The sequence below is a fragment of the Falco rusticolus genome, chromosome 1 (assembly GCF_015220075.1).
Source record: "Falco rusticolus isolate bFalRus1 chromosome 1, bFalRus1.pri, whole genome shotgun sequence".
Classification (NCBI taxonomy): domain Eukaryota; kingdom Metazoa; phylum Chordata; class Aves; order Falconiformes; family Falconidae; genus Falco; species Falco rusticolus.
The window spans coordinates 121,835,897-121,857,300 of NC_051187.1; the positions used below are offsets into that span (position 1 = coordinate 121,835,897).

The window sequence follows — 21,404 nt, forward strand, 5'->3', positions numbered from 1 at the left end:
CGAGCCCGCCGGGTGCCATTGGTCCGGGCGGGAGGGGGGGGCGGGCTCTCCGGTACGTCCGGCTCGCTCATTGGGCGGGCAGCGTGTTCGTTGCGTGCGGCGGTGGGCGCGCTCGCCGCCGTGAGGAGGGCCGTCCCGTCCTGTCCCGAGCCGGAGCGGCGTCCCTGCGGCCAGATGGTGAGCCTCTTCCCCTCGCCGCGGGCTCCCCTTCCCCTCGCCGCCTCCCTCAACTTCCAGGCTACGTCTCCCTGCGCCTTCCCGCTTACGGCCGCGGCTCGGCTCGCCCCGGAGCCCCCCGCTGATCCGCGGCCCCGGGCGGGCTGGCAGCCGCGGGGCTCCGGAGGGCTGTGAGGAGCTGGCGCGGGGACCGTCCAACAGCGCGGAGGCCGCCAGCCCGGCCGGAAAGTGAGAGGAGATCCCCCTCCACACCCCCCTCCGCCCCCCCGACACACCCCTCCGCCCCAACCCCCCCCCCCACAACCACCCCCCCCCAAAAAAAAAAAAAAAAAAAAGAAAACCGCCTTGGCCCCCATAAAACTCCCAAGAATCGCAAAATATGTCACCTGATTTCAGGGCGTGGGGCTCTGCCGGCCGCAGTATTCCAGGTTCGTGTGAGCACAGCTTGCTGACCTCTGCCTCGCTGGGTCCCCTGCTGCGGGTGGAAAAATGTGATGCCTGTGTTTATAGCAGGGAAAAGTCTGAGGTGTGCCCGACAAGTTGGTTTGCAATCCAACCTGGGAGGGACAAATCGTGTTAAAAAATGACAATTTGTTTCCCAATGCAACAAAACAGAATCTCTGTTACGCATTGGGTGTTTAAAAGAGAGGTCCCAGCCAAAATATAGTAACAACGCAGCAGGAGGAAGAGATTGTTTGGCAGTACCTACAAAGCAGATTCCTTTCTTGGTACTAGTTTTATTTGCTTTTTAAAAGCCCAACCAGTTAAAGCTGGGGTGGGATGGACTGCCCTTCCTTCCATGAATGTGTGCAAGTTCAAGGCTGAAGGACTAAAATTGGTCTGCTGCGGGTTGAAAATCAGTCTGCTGCAGGTTTAGAAGAAAACCTGTACTAGAGGAAAGCATCTTTCCTGCTGAATAGGTGGGGCGGAGGGAGGAAACCCTCTGCACTGCACTAGCTTACACCAGAAGCAGGAAAGGTCGCAGAACTGTCCTGGATAATAATGCACCAGCTCAGCATGATTAGTTCATATGGGACAAATTTTGCGGTCACATCACTGTTACCACAGCATGTTGTTACCTAGCTCCACAGCTAGTTGGTGGCCAGGCAGGTGGCTACACAGCTCCCATTAAACTCTGTGCCAACAGGGCAGGTGCTCTCAGACGTCCCATTTCACTGCTGACTTCCAGGAGTAGCTGAATTTGAGTCCCGTTTACAGTCAAGACTCTATACAGTCATCCTTTTTAGCAGTGAGGATGATTTACTCGTGTTTTCCAGGTGAAGTCACTCCTGACACATCAAAGCAACCAGCAAGAGGTGTGGAGGGTCACAGTCACCTCAGTGGAGTGTTCATTTTGAGACTGCCCACCTGTGTTACTGGTCTCACTGCTTTAATTGATGATCTTTTTGTTAAAACAGAAAATATTAAGCCCAAATGTGTATTCTCCAGTAACAAAGTCTTCAGCTTGTTTTCTTTCCAGAATAACTTAAGAAAATGAGCACAGAGACCCAGTGTCTACCACTTGCAGCAAAAGAATGTCTCATACTTCTGCTACAACTTTACTGTTGTTACTTATAATTTAGTTGTGTGTTGAATTCTCCCCAGAGTGGGCTATTTCTTACGTTTTCTTTCCTTCACTTCCTGAAGGCATCCAACTATAGAAAACCTGGCTTAAGTACAGCCCAACGGAAGAAAAGTGGCTTGAAACCTGAACTTACAGAAGAGCAAAAGCAGGAGATCAGAGAAGCTTTTGATTTGTTTGATACTGATGGATCTGGAAGAATTGACATAAAAGAACTGAAGGTTTTCAAACTTTTTTTTTTTTTCTTGAATGGAAGTATCTTTGATCTCAAAACCGTAGCTGCTCTTTCTGTTTGTCCAGACGTAACTATTCTAAAATTGTTTTTGGAGTACAAACAAGAGTAATGGCTTGCTGTCATAACTGAATCTGAGGTGTCCTGCATGGTTAATCTGAGAAGGCCGTGTATGTAATACTTCAGAGCAGACAGGCTTCTCTAATACATGGACAGTAGGTCAGATAGCTTTGAATGGCTGAGCATTAGAGGAACTAAACAGTTCCTCTGTTTAGGTACACACAGTACACATTTCAGTTTACATGACTGGCCAAGGTAATTGTTTCTAGGAAGTGCACTTTTGTTCTGTGGTGAATGTCATTGTATCAAATTTTTTCTTCATCTCAGAAATAAACACACAGGTTTTGCATGCATTCAGGAAAGACAGAACCATATTTTCCTGTATGTGATCAAAAATTTACCTGGTTTTTAATTTAAAAAAAGAACACAGAGATCTGAGTTGCATTTCAGTAGCAGTTCAGGTTGTGCATGTGTGTGCATGCACATGTGTACACACAGTAGTACAAGGGGGAAGATTATTCTTGGTTCTCTGCCTATGTTTTTATGTGTCTGATCTTTATTTAAGCATTAGCCTTTTATCTTAATTATCTCCATGATCTTGATTTTTCACATACACACACTCTGCCTCAATTTCTGCATATGTAACCTAGAAGCATGAGTTACCTAAGCCTATGGCTTATCTCAGGATTTATTTGGAAGTACTTTGCTTGGTTAAGGAGAGCGTGTTCTCTGAGTACAGATGATACATGTTGAAATATAGTACTTAAAATGGACTGAAATGTTTTCACACCAACCATTTAATACTATGTTTTTCTTTTTCAAAATTAATCAAAATAATGGATATTTTACAACAGAAAGTGTTCCCCTCTGAAAGACAAAACAGAACGTTTTCAGTTGTCCCATTGCAAGAAACTGGTCAGAAAACACACTTCAGTTAAATGATAAGTTTCTGGTGAGTTGGCACTTTCCAGTAGAAAAGCATTTAGTGAGAAAATTTCTGCCTAGTATTAACTATTGATTCCACTCAAGCATACAGGAAGAAAGAATGTTCACAGTTAAAATCTTCCTCTAGTTACATGTTCTTGAAACTTCAGTCTCTGAATTAAATATGCTGTAATCATCTGGCACACCAGGACTGTGAAATTACTAATAAACACCCAAGTAGCAAAATCATTGTTCTAGGCTGGTGAAATGCCAGAGCCTGGTTTTAAACCATGTTAATATTAAGCATTTGTACCACAATCTACACGGCTGTTTTTACAGTAATAGTTTGCTTGCTCTGGGTAAGGCTCGGAAGGTTTGCTTTTCTCTTTTCTCTTCCTCAGCTAGCACAGCAGTCAGTCTTTGCTTGTCAGCTCCCACCCCCTCCTGCCCCCCCCTCCCACCACCTAGCCAGAAGTGCCAAGAGCTATCCATACGGATTTCTTTCTGTGTACTGGATTGTGTAAGTTGTAATCCAGTCACCTTAGGAACTATGTAAATTGGAACCTTTACCTAATTCAGACACAAAACGTTCCTCTTAGTTTTAGAAATATATCCATGTTCCACATGGATCTAATGAGAAAAAATATCTGGGTCAAGAATATGAAGGCTACACCGTTACTGTTCGGGAAAACAAAACAAGCTGGTAAGAGATTACCAAGATGTTTTCATTGCAGTAAGTTATTATTACGATTTTGGACAAGGAAATTAACCAAGCTTTAGTGCAGCTACTCAGACAACAGTTCTGGTGGCCTCCTAACAGAATTGTTTTTTGGAGCAGGTTGCGATGCGTGCTTTAGGCTTTGAGCCAAAGAAGGAAGAAATTAAGAAAATGATAGCAGATATTGACAAAGAAGGAAGTGGCACCATTGACTTTGAAGACTTTTTGGCAATGATGACGCAAAAAATGGTAAGAATCCTTAGCAGAAATTCTTGTGACACTATAAAAAAATACTGAAAAGGAGTATCTCTGTGGCAGGTGTTTTCTAATTAGCATACATTTTACTCTTGTTTTAGAGTGAAAAGGATTCAAAAGAAGAAATCTTGAAAGCTTTCAGATTATTTGATGATGATGGAACAGGAAAAATTTCATTCAAAAACTTGAAAAGGGTTGCCAAGGAGCTGGGAGAAAATTTAACAGATGAAGAACTTCAGGTAAATTCTGATTTGCCAGAGCTTTTCTAACAGGCACAGACCGATGCTAAGGATGCTAAGGATTGGGTAGAAGTTTATGCTTATGCAAAAAGGGCTGAGAGGTCAGAAATATGAAGGGCAATCAAATACATGGTTATGTTTTCACATGAAGAGCTTCTGATTTGTTGTTGTTTCATGAATGGAAGATCTTGTGTTGAGAGCCCCATGCCTGATCAAATGTAAAATGTGTTTTATAGGAAATGATTGATGAAGCTGATCGAGATGGAGATGGAGAAGTGAGTGAGCAAGAATTTTTGAGAATCATGAAGAAAACTAGCTTATATTAATATTTGTTGCTTTGCTGTACAGCTGCTCCAAAAGATAACCTAGAGAAGACTTAAAAACTGGGCTTGTGTCTCCTGCATATTTTCTGCTATATAAATTCTGAAAGGATAGATTTTTGGTTCATTCTTCTTTTTTCAGCAATGTTAATTGGCGAAGGGGGGCTTCACTACCCAGAACTGTTAAAATGAGATATTGCAGAAGTGAAAAGGAAGGATGAACTGCCCTTACAAGGCAGGGTCCCTTCTCCTCGACAATTTAATTGACTGCCATTTTGGATAAAGAACACTGTATTTCAGCTATTTAACTATTCAACTAGAAGACATTTCACCTGAGGTTTAAAGATTCCCACTGCTGCTGGGAAAGGCTGCTTTTGACTTTCCCAGGGCTACAGAATGAAGGTACAAGCGCAGTATTTTTATTCCTTTTAAGACTTTTAGGTTATCTTTTGGTATTTGTCTTTTGTTTATTTCCATGAAAGACTCTAAACCCAATTGCGTATGTGTCTTTATTTCTGTATGAAACGCTGTGTTCCCATGGCAACTTGTTTTTGGACCTAATGGGAAGCAAATATAGATAACCAGATTTGGTTCTTCATTTGGAGCTGTGTGCCATCAGTAGACGTTCTCTTTATCTGATGATCTGAAACCTAGTTTACTTGAAGGTTACCTGTCCTGTGTGGATTATCAGAGATTACTGTATGACCATTAAACATCTGGTGCCACTGTTCTTATTCCCAAGACATTACAGAGCTGCTGTTATGCAAGGATTTTGGCTACCTAAGTTCAGTCCTATGGTGCATGACAGTAAATTATGTCTTTGGGTGTTTACAGTTAAGTTGCAAGGAGGACTCACATCAGAAGTGAAAAAACAGCTCGCTTCGGACATCTGTGGAACACTGAATATATTGAGATCCATGCAATCCAAGGTAGTTTCAGACATCACAGGTTTGTGGTGGGTTTTTTTTTTAGGAGTACCTTAATTTTCTTAATTTCCTGCATACACTGTCAATCTAGGACTTACTGGAGAGCCGCACTTCCTTCTGTGTTATGGTGACCGAGCGGTGGCACAGAATGTGACATCTGATTACGTGGTTCTGCAGGAGAGTTTGTCCTTGGGTCCTAAGCAGACAATCAGCTTCAAAACTGCAGGCAAATGGTATAACCCTAAACCACTCTCTTTCTAATAAGGTGCCTGAAGGTGCATTTGTTACTGCTCACAGTGGTAGCAAAAGGCCAGAAGGGTTCAGAGGGAAGAGGAAGGAGAGAATGGTATTTCACCAGTATCCATTCAGGTCCCTCCTTTCTTCAGACAGCTTCTGCTACTTGACAGAACTAACGAGCTTTGTAGAAGAAAGGAATAGCCAGCTCCTTAATTAGCTCTTCTCCCAGCAGGGGGAGAATTAGTTTCAGGAGCAGAAAGGAGAAGTGCTCATTTACATTCTCTGCATGCAGGTGCAGACCTGGCACATTCTGCCCCAGTTTGCCCCAGTCCTCTGAGTTTTGTCCTTTGAACAACTCTAAGCAGACCCTGACATGTACAGAGGTAGGCTTAAACCTGTGAGAGAACAGGGATTGTGTAGGACCCTGGAAAACTTGAGAGACCTGTGAAGTCCTCTATTACCATACTCAGTGGCAGTAGATGTAGCCTATAGTGCTGTAAGCATTTTAAAATGTCTATTAAATTTGTATAAGTGTGAAATAAAACTGTTTTGCAAGTTAAGGATTTTGGGTGCTTTGTAACTTGGTGTGCTTACTGTGAAAACTAACTTTTCAAAGATAATTTTAAAGTGTTAAATGGTTCACCAAGTATATTTTCACTTTCATTTATCTTTTCTTTCTAAAGAGAGAAATTCTTAGGTGCAGGAGTCTATCGTATAATTCCTCTTCCACTATGCTGATTAAAAGTTTCTAGGACTAACCACTTATATTCAGAAAGGGAAATTTGAAGTTCTAGTTGATTATGGGGAATCCCAGAGCCTATTAGAGTGACAGTACTTTTTTAAATGCCGCCACAGACTGATGACTGCTGTTTACCTATGATGCACGTCACTTCTCTCTTCCTGTTCTAATACCGTTACCTGACTTCTGAAGGTAGGAAAAAACCACACCATCATACCTATCCTGTATACTCAATGATGAAATCTTACTTCTGGTTTGCCCATTAATCTCTTAAGTCTGGAATGTTGAGCATGGGCTGAATCAGCACAAAATTTGCAGCTGTTAATGTAATAGAACAAGTGTCTCATGCTGCTTTAGTTCACATGATAGTGAGGGGTACCTTGCCCCCTCTTCAGCCACGTGCACTGAGTATGACAACTTAGCGCAGCAGTATCGCACAACTGTGACAACTTAAAGCACAGTATACTGTGGTTCTGTGAATTATTTTCAGTGCCCTTGTGAATCCTTCCTGTCCCTTCTAGATTTTTATCTTTTACATTTCTATACATGGTGGAGGAAAAGGAGCCTGACTGAAGCCAATGGCAGAACTCAGAGTTAGCTTTGTGTGAGGAACAGGTGCTGAACTGCCCATTCTGGAATTTCATCCTTTTGTTGCGCTGCAGAAAGTGACTCAGATCAATGAACTGGGAAGGTACCCAGCAGACTTTTTCACGGACTCTGTTCTAGTGCCTACTCAAGTAGCTTGCCCTGAATGGGGAGGGTTTCACTGGAGGAGACACTTGCACTCCTCTCCTCCTCCCATTCACCCTGTTCTCAAAAATAAGAGCTGGGAAGGGCTCAGTCTCTTCCAGGAGACTTGGTTTCCTAAAGCACCAAAAAGGAGGCCATGCGGTGATTCAGGTTGCCTTGCGTGAAAGGACCCATCCCTCAAGGCACCCGAGTCCAAGTGGTCATCAGTGTGAGTGCGCACTGACGGGCACTTGGTGCAGAGGGGGAGGCTTCTGCCACAACTGTGCTGAATGTTCCCTACAGACCGACCTGAGCAGCTCTGGGGGGAGGGGAAGGCAGGTGGCTGTGAGCCTCATCTTGGGCATCCCTTTTCCCCTTCATGCTGACAGAGAGGCTGGGTTCTTACCTGGCATTTGCAAATTCCCCTCAGGTGGCTGCAATTCGGATGCTGCAACATGTGCATCCAGCTGAGATCCTTCCTTCTGCGTCATCAGCGAAGCCTGGTTTTCAGTTTGAGTGTTTGTGCCAGCCAGATACTGTACAAAAAGGAAAGTGGAACTGCGGTGTGTATTTGGCAAGCACCTAAATGTCAAATCATTGTTAAGGGTGATAGCTTCTTGGGAGATAGTATTGCAAATGACTTCCAATGAAAACTGTTTGTAAATGAAGATGTACTGGGCTTTGAATAAAATACGAAATAGTTCAAGAGAAAAAAATTACAAGTTGTAATCCGAAATAAGCCAATTGCATGGCAATTTTTAACTAACCTTTTCTGTTATCTCCCCTGTGCAACTTTTAAGTTCTTTACCATTTCTTGGTACCACAGTACAGCCAGTCCCACAGTACAGCAAATCTTCTGTTGGCTTTAGAGAAGAAACCAAAACAAAATGTTACTCTCTAGTGTGCAAAGATGTTTCCAGTAATCTGAGCTGGTGACTTGAGGCACTGGACAGTTGTGCTTTCTTATCACACCACAGTGAAAAGTGGATAAAGGCAGCACTTCTGTGCAGTTAGACCCGTGCCAGACGCACGTAAAGCTGCAGGCTGCCCAGGCACGTGTGATTGCAAAAGACTAGCAGAAGCTTGCATTGCTTGAGGTGCTCATGCAGTTAACTGGCAACTAGTGCTATGCTCTCTCTTCACTAGGTGTGGGTTTGTTTCAGAGCAATAAGCACAGAGTCAACTTCTGACACTGCAGAAAAATAATGGCTTCTTCTCAGGTAAGCCTAATCTTGGTATTTAAAAGAGGATGTGGGGAAAGCAACAAAAGAAACCCTTTGTGTACTTTCGTGTGCCAAGAGTCTTACTAACAGAGCCCAAATATTTCAATAAATGCATGTGGCATTTAATATTAAAATATTCAATTTGGCCATTTACAGTCTTGAAGAATAACTGCCATGTCCTGCAAACTGCCTGGTGAAGTCACACCACATGTTTGAAATGTTAAGTATTAATTCCTTGGAAACCTCAGTGAGTTCATATAAATCAAATATTGTCACACTACATCTGCTTTTAAATATGCCAGGATAGCGTAAATGGATGTTGAGAAAAACTCAGGCAGTGGAACCTGCTCTGGGCTAGAAATCGCCGTTGCCACATTTGACACATGGAAATGCTGGCAGCACACATTTTTCTGACACGGGTTAAATCTTTCTATGACTCCAACAAAAACTCTACAGTACCATACTACTTAAATCGATTCCATGCGCTGGCTGGTACTTTTGGCAATCTTTGCAAGCACATCGGTACGATGTATTGCCTTTTAAGTAGCACATTTGCAGGCATCCATTTTCCCAAAACGTCAGTGTTAAAGCCAAATTGGAACCGTTGAGACTGAGCCAAGTACTGTTGCCAGTGGCCCTCCTGCTCGCTCAGAACCTGTTCTCCCTGCTATATTTGTTTCAAAATGACTTTTGTTTCCTCACACAGATAGTAACAAACGAAGATGAGAAAAACGCTGGTTCTGAGATGCTTGACAACAGAAGCTTTGTTTGAAAACCTAGTTACATATGCTAACAGAAACTAGCTGCAGCAGTCTGACACGTTTTACAAAAATCAGGCAGGGAGAGCAAACAATCAGATAGTTAGGTGTGTTCTTCAGACATCCTTCAACACGAGTGACCGGGCAGGAGCAACCCACGTGCCTCCTGGTGCAGGGGAGCAAACAAACTGCTTGGTCCGTGGGCTGGGATGATCCCTAATGCTTGAGGAAATAAACCTGCAATGCTTTAACGCTAGCTGGCAACTAAGTACCACACAGCGGCTCACTCACTCCCCCGATCCCCAGAGGGATGGGGAGGAGAACTGGGGAACACTAATGGGTTCAGATAAGAACAATTCAATAACTGAAATAAAATAATAACAACAACAATAACAATAATAAACAACAATTATAATGAAACGGAGGGAGAAGGGGAGAGGAATAAAATCCAAAGGGAAGGGAGAAAAGAAACCAAGCGATGCACAAGACAGTTGCTCATCACCCACTGACCGATGCCCAGCCAGCCCCCCAGCAGCAACCAGCTGTCCCCAGCCAACGCCCCCCTCGTTTATACACTCAGCATCACCTTCTGTGGTATGGAACATCCCTTTGGCCAGCTGTCAGGTCAGATGTACCAGCTGTGTCCCCTCCCAGTCTCTTGTGCCCCCCCCAGCCCTCTCGCTGGCAGGGCCTGAGAAACCAAAAAGTCCTTGACTTGGTATAAACATCACCCAGCAACAACTAAAAACATCAGTGTGTTATCAGCCTTGTTCTCCCACCAAATCCAAACCACAGCGCTGCGCCAGCTACTGAGAAGAAAATTAACTCCATCCCGGCTGAATCCAGGACAAAACTCTGTGAGGATAATTCTGCAGAGATGGCTTCCTTTTTGTCATATATACCAATATAAGCGTAGCTGTGAGCGGACAGTCACCCCAACCAACAGGACTGTGTGCCGATGCCCAGGGTGAGCACGCAGACGCCCCTCTGAACCATTCTGTGAACAGAAGGCCAGGACTGCCCCTTCGCTACAGCCCGAAGTTTCTGTGCAAGCCTCTGCTGAGCAGGCATAAAATTCTGCTTTCAGTGGGCATTGCACACTCCGCTTAACTACAGGATGCACTCATAAATTTTTACATTAAGGAAAGATGTAAAAGTCTTTCCCTCTTATAAGGGAATAGAGAGCTGGTCTGAGAGCATTGCAGTCTCGCTAGAGGGCATCCAGTTACTAATGTGTAAGATGAGTGATGCTTATTTCCCTCCTCTGTGGCTTTTAATGACGATTGAAAGTAGGCTAACAAACACCATCCAGCTGGGGCTTGAAATATGCGGTTGGACACAATAACCTTTTTCTGAAAAAGGAACACAAGGCTTCTTATACAACTCAAGTGCAAATGCTATAATTATTAGTTGGTTGTTCAAAGCTAAACCTCCAAACCACACTTTCTGAAACTCCCACTCTGTATCAATTATTACAGACAGGCTCTCGGGGGAGCAGAGAACTGAACTTGCTTTTCACACAGTCCCCCTGAGCGCTCTGACCACTGCTCTGTAGAGTTTATTTCTCTTTGGGAATATTGCTATCAAATGGAACCACTTCAAGCAGACACATAAAGCCAGACCCGCTGCAGGATGCTTGTGGCCCTCCTTCGGGATGTGGGAAAGCTGGAATTGTGGCTTTGCTTCTAGTCAAGAGGAACAAGGATATGAGAATTAGACTCTTGGCCACAAGGTGAGTGTGTTGACCTTTAGGATACTGTCTGCATCGGGATGTGTCTTATTCCAGTGGCCTTGCGCGGTGGAGTGTGATCAATAAATACGTTTTCAGGCAACTGCCAGGGCAGAGATCAAAAGTACGATAGGTGGGCACCTGCCTTTGCTTAAAGGCAACTGAGAATATCAAGAGCTTGACAGCTGTCATCTACTGCTGGAAAAATACCGTGGGCCGGTGAGGAAGAGACATGGAGTTAGGGTGGAGCAAGACAGAGGACCTACAAAGTTCAATATTTCAAAACCTCATTTATATGTGCCCAAATTCCTTAAGCAGTACAGACAAAGAGGCTTAAAGTGATGATCCAAATCTCTCTGCTGAGTTGGGAGCCCAGCAGAGCTGGCCCGTGACAAACCCACTCCCGTGCAGTGCAGCGTAGCGTGTGTGAGCAGTGCATCCCAGGTCCCTACCTTCGAGAGCCTCAGCCCTTGCTGATTTCAGGGGTCCACTGGAGTGGAGCTGGAGACCCAAAACTATAGTTCTTGCCCTCTTTGGTGTTCTGACTACTGCTCATTCCTGAACTTGAAATTGCTCGAGTCAATTTTTTTTGCTTGTCCGAATTAGATTTGACGTAGGGATTGAGAACTAAGCGAAGCTGTCAAACCTGGGCCGCAGACGTGCTATATTCTGGGCACAGCTGTAACAGTTTGAGATGCATTTATCATTCACCCCACGCTGGATGCATGCATGTGCGTGCACACACGTACTGTATACCCACACACAGATCTTGCAATCTTATTATTGGAGTTTCATGTACTTCTGACGTGCAAAAAAGTACAAATGTGAGCATACGTTTAGAAGCTTCACTCGGGAAGAGCAGGGGTTTTGTTGTAACGTTTTAGTCCCAAACAGGGAATGGATCCGTCTACTGTAGAGTTGTGGAGCCAAAGCCTAGCTGTTATTTCCCTGGAGTGAAAATCCCACTGGGCCAGCAAGGGCTGTGGGAATTGGCCTGGGAAGCCTCTGTACCAGGTTCGGGGTCTGCAACAGACAGGTTGTTTTTTCAAAGGTATTTCCTTTGAAAGCTTCTGACTGCATCTAGAAATGCCATGAGTTTCACTATCAAAAGCACCCTCCCAACATTAAACAAAGAGAAAAAAAAAAAAGTTGTCCATGGGAAACAAATGCAACAGCTAACCTAGCCCATTTTCAATGATATTTCAAAGCACGCTCTCCTCAAAAATAGTTTAGCACAAACAAAAGCAGCAAAATTTACACATGCATGCTATTTATTGTCTAAAGTTCCTTCCTAGTATGGTTCCTTCTTCACTTGCCTCTGCTCAATACTCTTAACATAGAGAAAAGACACATACTTTCCTGTAAATTATTTCAGACTTCCAAACGAGAAGTACCATGAAAGATCTAAATATCAAGGGAAAACTGACTGCAAACATTGCAGATCTGATTTATAAACACTAGAAAGTATTTCACTACAAAAAAAAGCGTCATTTATACCGACTTCTAAAAACATGGTACCAGATCATTTCAATTTCAGTTTTTAAAGGTCTGTGTTCCCCATGTTAAAACAAAAGCTAAGGTGACTGATTCAGATGTTTTCTCTTTAGATAGCTTATGCCACGATCAGTCAAAGAAGAAATCTACAGATGCACGGTTTCCACATCTCTCTTGAATGCTTTGTTTCAATCAGTCCATACAATGTATTCAATTACGTGATGTCAAAGATGACTGCTGCAGAATAGCTCCTTTTGGAAAGGGAGATAGATAAATTTAGCAAAGTTTGTTTTTTAGATAAATTTAGCAAAGTTTGGGCTTTTGTTGTTTTTTTCCTACCAAGTTAACTAAATTATTATGGGACTCACATACTGATGAGGTCCAAAAAATGGGTCACAGAGAACTTATCATTTACATCTTAAAAAAAAATCCACCAAACCCAACATCTGGATTTCTTTTATTAATTCAATTTCAGATTTCTGGTGAGCCCTCTCTGCAACTCTGAGTAGGCAGGACTGGTGGTCCTGTTTAAATAAAATGTTAAAGCCCATAATTTTCAAAGCGTTTCTCCCTGTCACCATTGGTAAAGCTCTTTTTCAATTACTCAGTTCCTGATGGCTAATCAGTTACACAAGGAAACAGAAACCAGCTTTGTTTAAAACCACCAAATGAGCACAGTAAGTGAACAAAGATTATTTTTCAAATATTTTTTCAGTTGTAGTAGTCTCATCTGTTACTTGTGGAACAACAGGTACACTTTGCAAAAACAGAAGATTTTTTTCTAGATGAAAAACTCCATGTCAGTGAAGGTACAGGCCACCTAGAGCAGACCTATGGTTTTGTAAATAACAGGTAAAACAGGTGGCAAAACGACAATTATTTTCTCTTAGCAGAAAACTACCCTAGTTGAGATTAGTGTTTGGTAACCATATTCCTTACGTGGCCATTTTTCAGCTTCTTCCTTCATATCAGGAACAAATAAAGTGCTCAACAAAATGGCCGAGAGGTTTGAATATCATATCTGTTCGTGCTGCAAAATAAATAAATATTCTTTGTCGAATCCTGATAAACTGCCTGGGTGAAGTAAATGCTTAGGATCCTTCTGCAGAAAACAATTTTATTATTGCTTACAGTATTAAAAATAGTAATATTACAAATCCAAAAGAAGATATATTTGAAAATGCTTATGTATCAAAATTAAAGAAGCTTTTTCCCAGAAATGAAAGTTTTTAGGAGGGTGGTGGGAAGAAACCAGTATTCTTATGCTTCCTAGTACCAAAGCAAGGTGCAATAGATGTATTCAGCAGGATACCATTTATTATGTGGGGATTTTTGCACAAAGAGTCAGAATTCTCCTGACTATCAAATGCCATGCAATACTATGACTCACCGAGTCAAGATATAGGATGGTTCAATCCTGACCACCTCCTGCTCAGCATCATCTATTCCCGTTGTCTTCAGCAGGACTAAGCGGTGCTTAGCACTTTTGCAGAATTGGGCCCTAGACAATGAAGGCTTTAGGTACGGGCTTCCTATTTCCTGCGGTGGATTTGCGTAGGTGGCCTTGTTACCAGAAATCCATACTCCTACACAGCAATTTCTGACTGTGTTTCTGCAGAAATGACTGTGATGAAAGGAATGAAATACTTTTAAAATAAAAATCATGTGCTCGTTTCTCCAAACCAGTTAGGGTATCTCCTGCTGGCGAAATTAGTTTGTTTGCCTCTGGTGTTTTTTTTGTAAATAACAGGTAAAACAGGTGGCAAAACGACAATTATTTTCTCTTAGCAGAAAACTACCCTAGTTGAGATTAGTGTTTGGTAACAATATTCCTTACGTGGCCATTTTTCAGCTTCCTCCTTCATATTAGGAACAAATACAGTGTTCAACAAAATGTAGAGAGACAACTCTACAGTGCACGGATCCATTCCCTGTTTGGGACTAAAATATTACAGCAAATCCCCTGCTCTTCCCAAGTGAAGCTTCTAAACGTATGCTCACATTTGTACTTTTTGCATGTCAGAAGTACATGAAACTCCAACAATGGTATGATTGCAAGATCTGTGTGTGGGTATACAGTATGTGTGTGCACGCACACGCATGCATCCAGCATGGGGTGAATGGTAAATGCATGTCCAACTGTTACAAAGAAACCCACATTTCTTTTTTTTCTTTTTTTTTTTTATAAAATACAAAGAGCAGGGTGGAAAAGCAAAAGGATGAAGGTTTGCAAAGGCACAGTGGCTCAGGCTGCTGCACAGCCGGAGAGGGGGAAGCCCGTCTGTACTGTCCCCTGCCCATTGCCAGCAGCTGAGTCACTGGCCCAGCCTGCAGAGCTTCTCGCTGCCTTTCGCAGCCGTCCCCTGCCCCGCAGCCAGGAAAATCCCACGTCCTCCCAGGAGGTGTAGGAAACGCAGCTACAGCCTCGGGATTCGTGGCCACCAAAAACAAAGGGGACACTGTGGTGTGGGTGGTGTCCGCAGGCTCAGGGCCAGCTCCCGGGCCCTGGCTGGTGGCCTGCTGGCTCCCAGGGCACAAGTTGTTGTGCATGGAGCCTGCGGCCAGCGTTGCCCCGCATGCCCGCCCACAGCCCCCCTGGTGTGCCAACCCCAGTGCCTTCAGGTACATGACCAGTGCTACCTCCCGTCATGGGGATCAGCCAGGGCCACCAGGAAACCGCCTCTCCTGTCCCACCTCACCTTGTCTCCCTGCTCTTTGGCGAGGGGAGGTCACACCAAGCCCTTAGTCTTCCCCGCGGGAGCCCAGGCTGTGCGCCTTCGAGCGCAGGGGCTTACTGAAGTCACTAGTCTTGCTGTGCTGTTGTGCCAGCCTAGACCTGCTGGGCTCCACTGAAGGTCACCAGAGGTTCTCCTCTCGCTTCCCACCCACCCTGGCTCACTCAGCTGTTCTCCACGAGCAGACAGTTGCAGAGGCGGGTGCAAGCAGCCAGGGCTGCTGCAATCTCTGCAGTCTGCCAATACAGGTTGAATACTGCCAGTGCTGCTTCAGATGACAACTCTGCAAGCACACTGCTGGGAAAGCAACTGACAACGCTGCTCACAGATCCATGTTGTTTCCTCCTACGAGTTCCCTGTGGCACTTGCCAAGCTCATGTTGATGGTGGTGTTATTCTGAGAACACCGTGAGCATCTCGGGTGAGGCAGCCAGAGCCTGGCTCTCCAGCCTAAGGTTGGGTATTGCTTTTGGGAAAGAAAACACGGGGCAGACTGACAGGGGTTTGCCCAGCTGTCTGGGCAGTTGCTCCAGACAAAAGCTCTTTTGAGAAGCTGCTCTTTCAGAGTCGACAAGAGACCTGTCATCCCCAAATGTGTGCTCACACACAGAGGTGTCAGCAGAGCTGGCACCAGGAGGGATTGCCTTAGGAAAGCAACCAAACAGCCTCTGTTGGTCCTGTGCAGCACAAGCCTTCCCACCCCAAGTCTGCAATGGCTTATAAGCCTCTGAGCTGGCATCAGTTCCCCAGCCAAAGCCCACAGCCCTAAGGCAATCCCTACTTTGCTAGTGCCGTGCTTCCTTGGAGGCTCGTCCTCCTCCTCCTCCTCCTCATGCCTCCTTAGCAAAGCTGCTGCCCCTGCGCCTCCAGCACTGTCCTCCCATTCTGTTTAGCCACCTGAACTTCTTCCAGGAAGGTTAAGAAGCCAGACCACGCAGGAAACAGAGGAGAGAAAAATTCTCCTGACATCCATTGCCTGTCACATTTGTTCCATGCTCATATTGACTAAAAGAGGAAAGCACAGACAGGGGAAAATAGCTGCATGTCAAAGGAAAAACAAACCAGCCTTTCCTCACTCTGTCTCAGCATGAATTCATTTCCTGGACCAAGTGCCTTTGACCCGGCCTGATGGGCAGACAAGAGAGCCTGCCTTTGTAATCTACACCAACAAGGGAGAAACAAGGCCCAGCAAATACTTTGCCATGACCGGGTCACCAGTGGGATGTTTTAACACTTGGTGCTCAACGGCAACATTTTCTTCTGGGAAGTTGTACAGGGGTTGACTCCACCACTGGCCTCGCTCAGGGAGGAGCTGGTTACACCACAGGTTCCCCCAGTGCTGGGTTCATCATACCCCCTACCAGGCAAACTATTCTTCGGGTGAATTTCCTTTTACGCATGGGAGTTAGAATGAATTTATATCAACAAACAGTGTGTGACCTGCTGGCTCATTGTCCTGGAGTTCAAAAGTTTAAGGTGGTTTTGGAATACCACCTGAAAATGTAAAGGTGGCAGATGAGTTCCTTTTAACCTACAAAATAATTTGTTTTTAAGAGTGAGCACTGATTCAAACTGAATCTAGGTATTTAATGGAAAACGGAGTCTAGGACAGTAATTTTTGTGGCATTGTTGCCATCCTGAAACTTTCGTAGTTCAAAAGGTGGTATAGGTCTTTGACAAAAATGAAATAGTTTGACACTTATTTCAGCAGTTTCCATTGAGAAATTGGCTTGTTCAAGGCACCATCTCTTTAAAAACATTACAACTTCAGTAGATTTTACCTGATAAAGCACACTGATTTCCTAGCAATAACCACTATTTATTATTTGCATATGAGTTTTTTAGGGACTATCCAAACAGAACAGTAATAGCCCCATGCCCTAGATAGCTTTCAACGTCAGTGGAAGGCGGGTGGTAACAGACAGATGATACACAAGGCAGTATTGGCTAGAAATCCAAGGAACGTCCAAGAACTATCCTTCTGTTAGTCATTTCTTAGAAAAGGAGCATTTCCCAAAGCCATCTGAGGACTGAAATTGGGATGCTTTGGAAATACCAAGCAACATGCACTCTTAAATACGTAACAGGTGGGTGGTAGAGCCTGGGAGCAGTAAGGTCAGTAAGAGGCAGGAGGGAACGTACCGACAGTGAGTGGGAGATGATCAAGAGGCTCAGAGTACACCACAGCTGGCCTTGAATGAGCAGGCATTTTACTTGCATCTAATACAGGAGAGAGGTATCACAGAAATTATTTAAACAGCAAGGTAGGCTTGGGAAATTGGCTTTGCAGTAGCTGGCAACGACTGTGTGAAAGCCAAGAAGAATCCTGCAGTAACAGAGATACAGGAAGAAAGTTGAGCTCTGTGAATAAAACCTTTACATTACTGAATACATACATCCAGATTTAAACATGATCTGGACACAGAGCAGTCCCCAACTTGAGCAAAGGTGCTGTCCAAGTTGCAAGTCTGAGTGAGAAGCAAGATGCTGGGGCTTTAATAATCAAACTGCAAGCGCAGCCAGCTCAGCCAGCTCTCAGTTGCCTGTGGGTGCCTAAGGCGTGTTGCAGGTTAGCCATGCTGCAGGTTTGGATGCACTGGGGGTGTCCCAGAGCAGAGCCAGCAGATTCAGGCATGGGCAAAGCAAGCTGTATGGCTCTCCAGGTCTGCAGAGGTCCAATTGTGGTTTCCACGCTTTTGGGCAGGGCTGCTCCTAGATTACCGACTTGCAGATTAGTTGCTATGATGTAAAAAACCCACATTTGGGTGCTTTTGCCTGGGCTGCTCAGAGTTTCGGGTTCCTGGAGGACTCAGGGAAAGTACATCTGGTACGACAAGGCTTGATGGACACCCAGGTGATCTGTATGGAGATACCCAGGTGGCTGCCCTGAAGCCAACACACCAGGCAGGAGGAAGCCGAACCAGGTGTGATCTGTTTTGCTTTACCTCTCTGCAGACTAGCAGAGATGGCCATACACTGCACTCTCTGACATACCCCCTGCTATTTGCTTTTGTCACCACAAAGACCTCCCCAGTCCCTTCTTTACCTGTGGACTGCCACACAAACATCAGACTAGGGATAAATGCTAAGACATGCAAGAATTTGGGGTGGCTGTCATGTCAGGGACTGGAGGTGCCCTCTTACTGCCTTGTGCTGGGTCACGTACTCCACCATGCTTCCTGTGCCTCCCTGGGTTCAGCGGTGGGGAGCCGTCAGTAACCACAGTGCTGTGTGATAACGCAACACACCATGCCACGCTCATGAGAACGGCAAGATCCTTTTCTAAGCGTGGCAGCCGAGCAGGTGGGACAGGAAGGGCATGAGTTGCCTCCTCTGCCTTGGGAAGCCCATGCAGCCTCCAGCAAGGAGCTGGAAAGAAGCGTGGACAGCTGCAACAGCAATTAATATAAAATATACTAGAGCACCTTGGGGAAAAAAATTACAGCAAACTGCAGAGAAGTAGCACATCAGCCAGTTGTGCCCTTTGCAAGGCAGAAAGGGTTGGGGGGGGACATGGCACACATGAAATGGGGTTGCTGATTCCTCCTCACTCCTCAGGCACGGTCACTTTGCTCACCCAACTGTTAAACTGTGACGGTGGACACATATCCCTGAACAGATGCACACTAACGTACCGCCAGCTTTGCTGTTGCTTTGGCAGAGCTCTTCCCCAGTACCAGCTTACTCCTACTGTCTCTCTGCTAGCCTGCTGCCATACACACACCTCAAACTTTCCTCATTGCCTTTGGCAAAATGCTCTTTAATAATCATTCCTGCTTCCCAAAGCCATGCAATTCATCGGCCTCACTGCCGGTGCTGCTCACCTCTCACTTGGTGCTTGCTGTCCCAGCCAAAGCCTACTCCCGAAGCCAGCAGCTCCTCTGCCTGTTCCCATCGCTGCACGTCGCTGACCCTCAGTGAGACTGGCTCTTTTTTGACCTCATTCTGCACCTCCTCCTGCACCGCCAGCTGCTTCTTATCACCTCTGCTGCACATGGATTTCCACCAATTTCAAGAACCATGTTATCCTTGTAAAGTAATATAAACTCTCAGAACAACACATATGTGTGTCATCTGGGTCCTTTACGATGGCAAGATGACCAGATATAACTACTACTGAACTGACGTTAGAGACCCCTGAGGTTGTTTCAATACTTCAACCAACTACTTGAGGCAACTTGGTTTCACTTTGATCAGCACAACCTGTGCACAAGGGGGCAAAACACACTGTTTGCAGCTGCCTGCAGGGCAAGCTGTACAGAAGGAAAAGCTGCAGCTGATTCACAGAATCAGAGCATCATTCAGGTTGAAAAAGACCTTTAAGATCATCAAGTCCAGCTGTCAACACAGCGCTGCCAAGCCCACCACTACACCATGTCCCTAAGTGCCACATCTATGCTTTTTTTAAACACTTCCAGGAATGGTGACTGAACTACCTCCCTGGACAGCCTGTTCAGGTGCCTGACCACCCTCTCAGTGAAAAAGTTTTTCCTCATATCCGACCTAAACCACCCCTGGTGCAACTTGAGGCTGTTTCCTCTTGTCCTGTCACTTGTTATCTGGGAGAAGAGACCGACCCCCACCTGCCCACAGCATCCTTTCAGGTAGTTGTAGAGAGCAGTAAGGCGTTCCCGGACTCTCTTCTTCTCCAGGCTGAACACTCCCAGTTCCCTCAGCTGCTCCTCATGAGACTTGTAAATTCTGAGCACGTCCCCCCTGGATTGCTGAAGAAAAGGATAAGCACTCGATGGGAAACTCCGCATAGGAGAGTGCAAGGCACCCTCACCTAACACCCAGCCATGGCCACATGGGCAGTCACACAAAGACAGGTCGCCTGGGGCAGTCCTGACCCGAGCAAGGCAGGATCCACAGCAGGACAACCATTTCACGCACCACAAGAGTGTCTGCGTGACCCTGGGGGACTATGATCTCGAGACAGGTAATGCAGTTAATCTGAATTTCTGCCAAAACCATCTGTGGTTTTCAGTTTCCCCTTTCCTTATACACTTACTCTGCAGGAAGAGGGGAATTATATACATGTCTAACCTTCATCTTTATGTTTAAGCAAACATATGTTTGCATAATTATATGCAAAAATGATAAAAGCAGGCATCAGTCACCAGAAGCAGACCTTTCAAAGTGCCAGGTTCTCTGTATACCTATATATAGATATATGTGTGTCAGTAGAACATCACTTTTACCACCACAAGCACACCAGGCTCCTGCTAACTGTTCGTACCTGTCCTTCCCCTTCTCTACCAGTTGTTTTTAATGAAAATGGATACCCTTGTTCCTTGGAGTCCATACTCTTACAACACAGTATTTATCTCAAGGTGTACTTCCACACGTTCCCCTCATCCAAAACTGCCTAAAGGGTGAAGTCACAAGGCATGGCTGTGGGGCAGCAGCAGTCACAAAACATCTACAGGATTTAGAAGCACAAGTTCTTGCCCTCAGTCTGACTTCCAATGGTAAATATCTCTGACTGTTTTTTCAGATTTCTTTTTTGAAGGTTGAAAATTGAATTCTAAAGGAGATCTGGATGAATTTTTACCTTTAGCTGAAGAATAACACAACAGAGGATCATTTCAAGTGACAAACGAGAGGCGCACACCACAGAGCGATGGGCAAAGTTCCTCCAAGGCTTCGAGCGAAAGGAGGGAAAACTGCCGTGGTCAATTGATTCAGATCTGAATCCAAACCCCTTCCAACACCCCAAACTGATTGGCACAAATGTACAAACCATCTTTAAACACAGGATGTGCTGCACAATTTGGTCACAGGTGGCTGCTTGTTTTATGTGGCTGTGGAAGTGCCTCCGAGGGAATATTTTTGGCAGATATTGACCTACTTTAACTAGATGACCGACGTCTTCCTCCCTCCTCCCTGCTTTGTGTAAGGCCCTCTCCTCCAGCAACGCTTCGCTGGCCAGCCCCGGGGGGAGCTCCCAGCCCTCTCTCGGGGCAAGGACCAGGACTGAAATCCTTGTTATAGCTTCTCCCAAGATGATTTTATGTAATTCCCCACTTCCCCAGCTGGCCCTAGCTCTGCTTCTCTTGGACAACTTACAGACCTGCGAAGGGCTCATCCTCTGTCTGGAAGCAAAGAGGTCCCCAACTGAGACCTCCCTCTGCCAGCCTGGTAGAGGAAAACTGCTTTCCCCTCTCCAGTGAGGGACATTGCCCTCTCCTACCTTACGAGCCAGGTGAAAACCAGGCTCAGCGGAGTTCACCTGGGTGTAACTCGTTTAGGATCTCTCCAGGCTCAGAGCAGAGGGTTGATCTATCCCAACTGCAAAATTACGAATGGCCAACATATTATTTGCCCA

General features: G+C 45.2%; 1 protein-coding gene across 3 annotated transcripts; it reads left to right on the top strand.

Moving 5' to 3' along the window:
* The first annotated feature begins 75 nt into the window (after positions 1 to 75).
* On the top strand, positions 76 to 6,230 carry LOC119152761 (caltractin). Of its 3 annotated transcripts, XM_037398428.1 has the most exons (6): positions 587 to 605; positions 1,825 to 1,980; positions 2,906 to 3,003; positions 3,814 to 3,942; positions 4,050 to 4,187; positions 4,424 to 6,230. In XM_037398428.1, the coding sequence occupies exons 4-6, from the start codon at positions 3,820 to 3,822 to the stop codon at positions 4,511 to 4,513; spliced, it is 351 nt and encodes a 116-aa protein (XP_037254325.1). In that variant the 5' UTR covers positions 587 to 605; positions 1,825 to 1,980; positions 2,906 to 3,003; positions 3,814 to 3,819; the 3' UTR covers positions 4,514 to 6,230. The 3 variants fall into 3 exon arrangements, with proteins under 3 accessions (XP_037254331.1, XP_037254325.1, XP_037254315.1); XM_037398434.1 differs by lacking the exons at positions 587 to 605; positions 2,906 to 3,003 and adding an exon at positions 76 to 177; XM_037398418.1 differs by lacking the exon at positions 2,906 to 3,003.
* Positions 6,231 to 21,404: the final 15,174 nt, after the last annotated feature.

Excerpts from the sequence above, each read along its gene's own strand:
- LOC119152761 (XM_037398434.1), top strand. Across the intron at positions 1,981-3,813 it reads TTGACATAAAAGAACTGAAG|GTTGCGATGCGTGCTTTAGG; the intron begins GTTTTCAAACTT and ends TTTTTGGAGCAG. Across the intron at positions 3,943-4,049 it reads CAATGATGACGCAAAAAATG|AGTGAAAAGGATTCAAAAGA; the intron begins GTAAGAATCCTT and ends CTCTTGTTTTAG.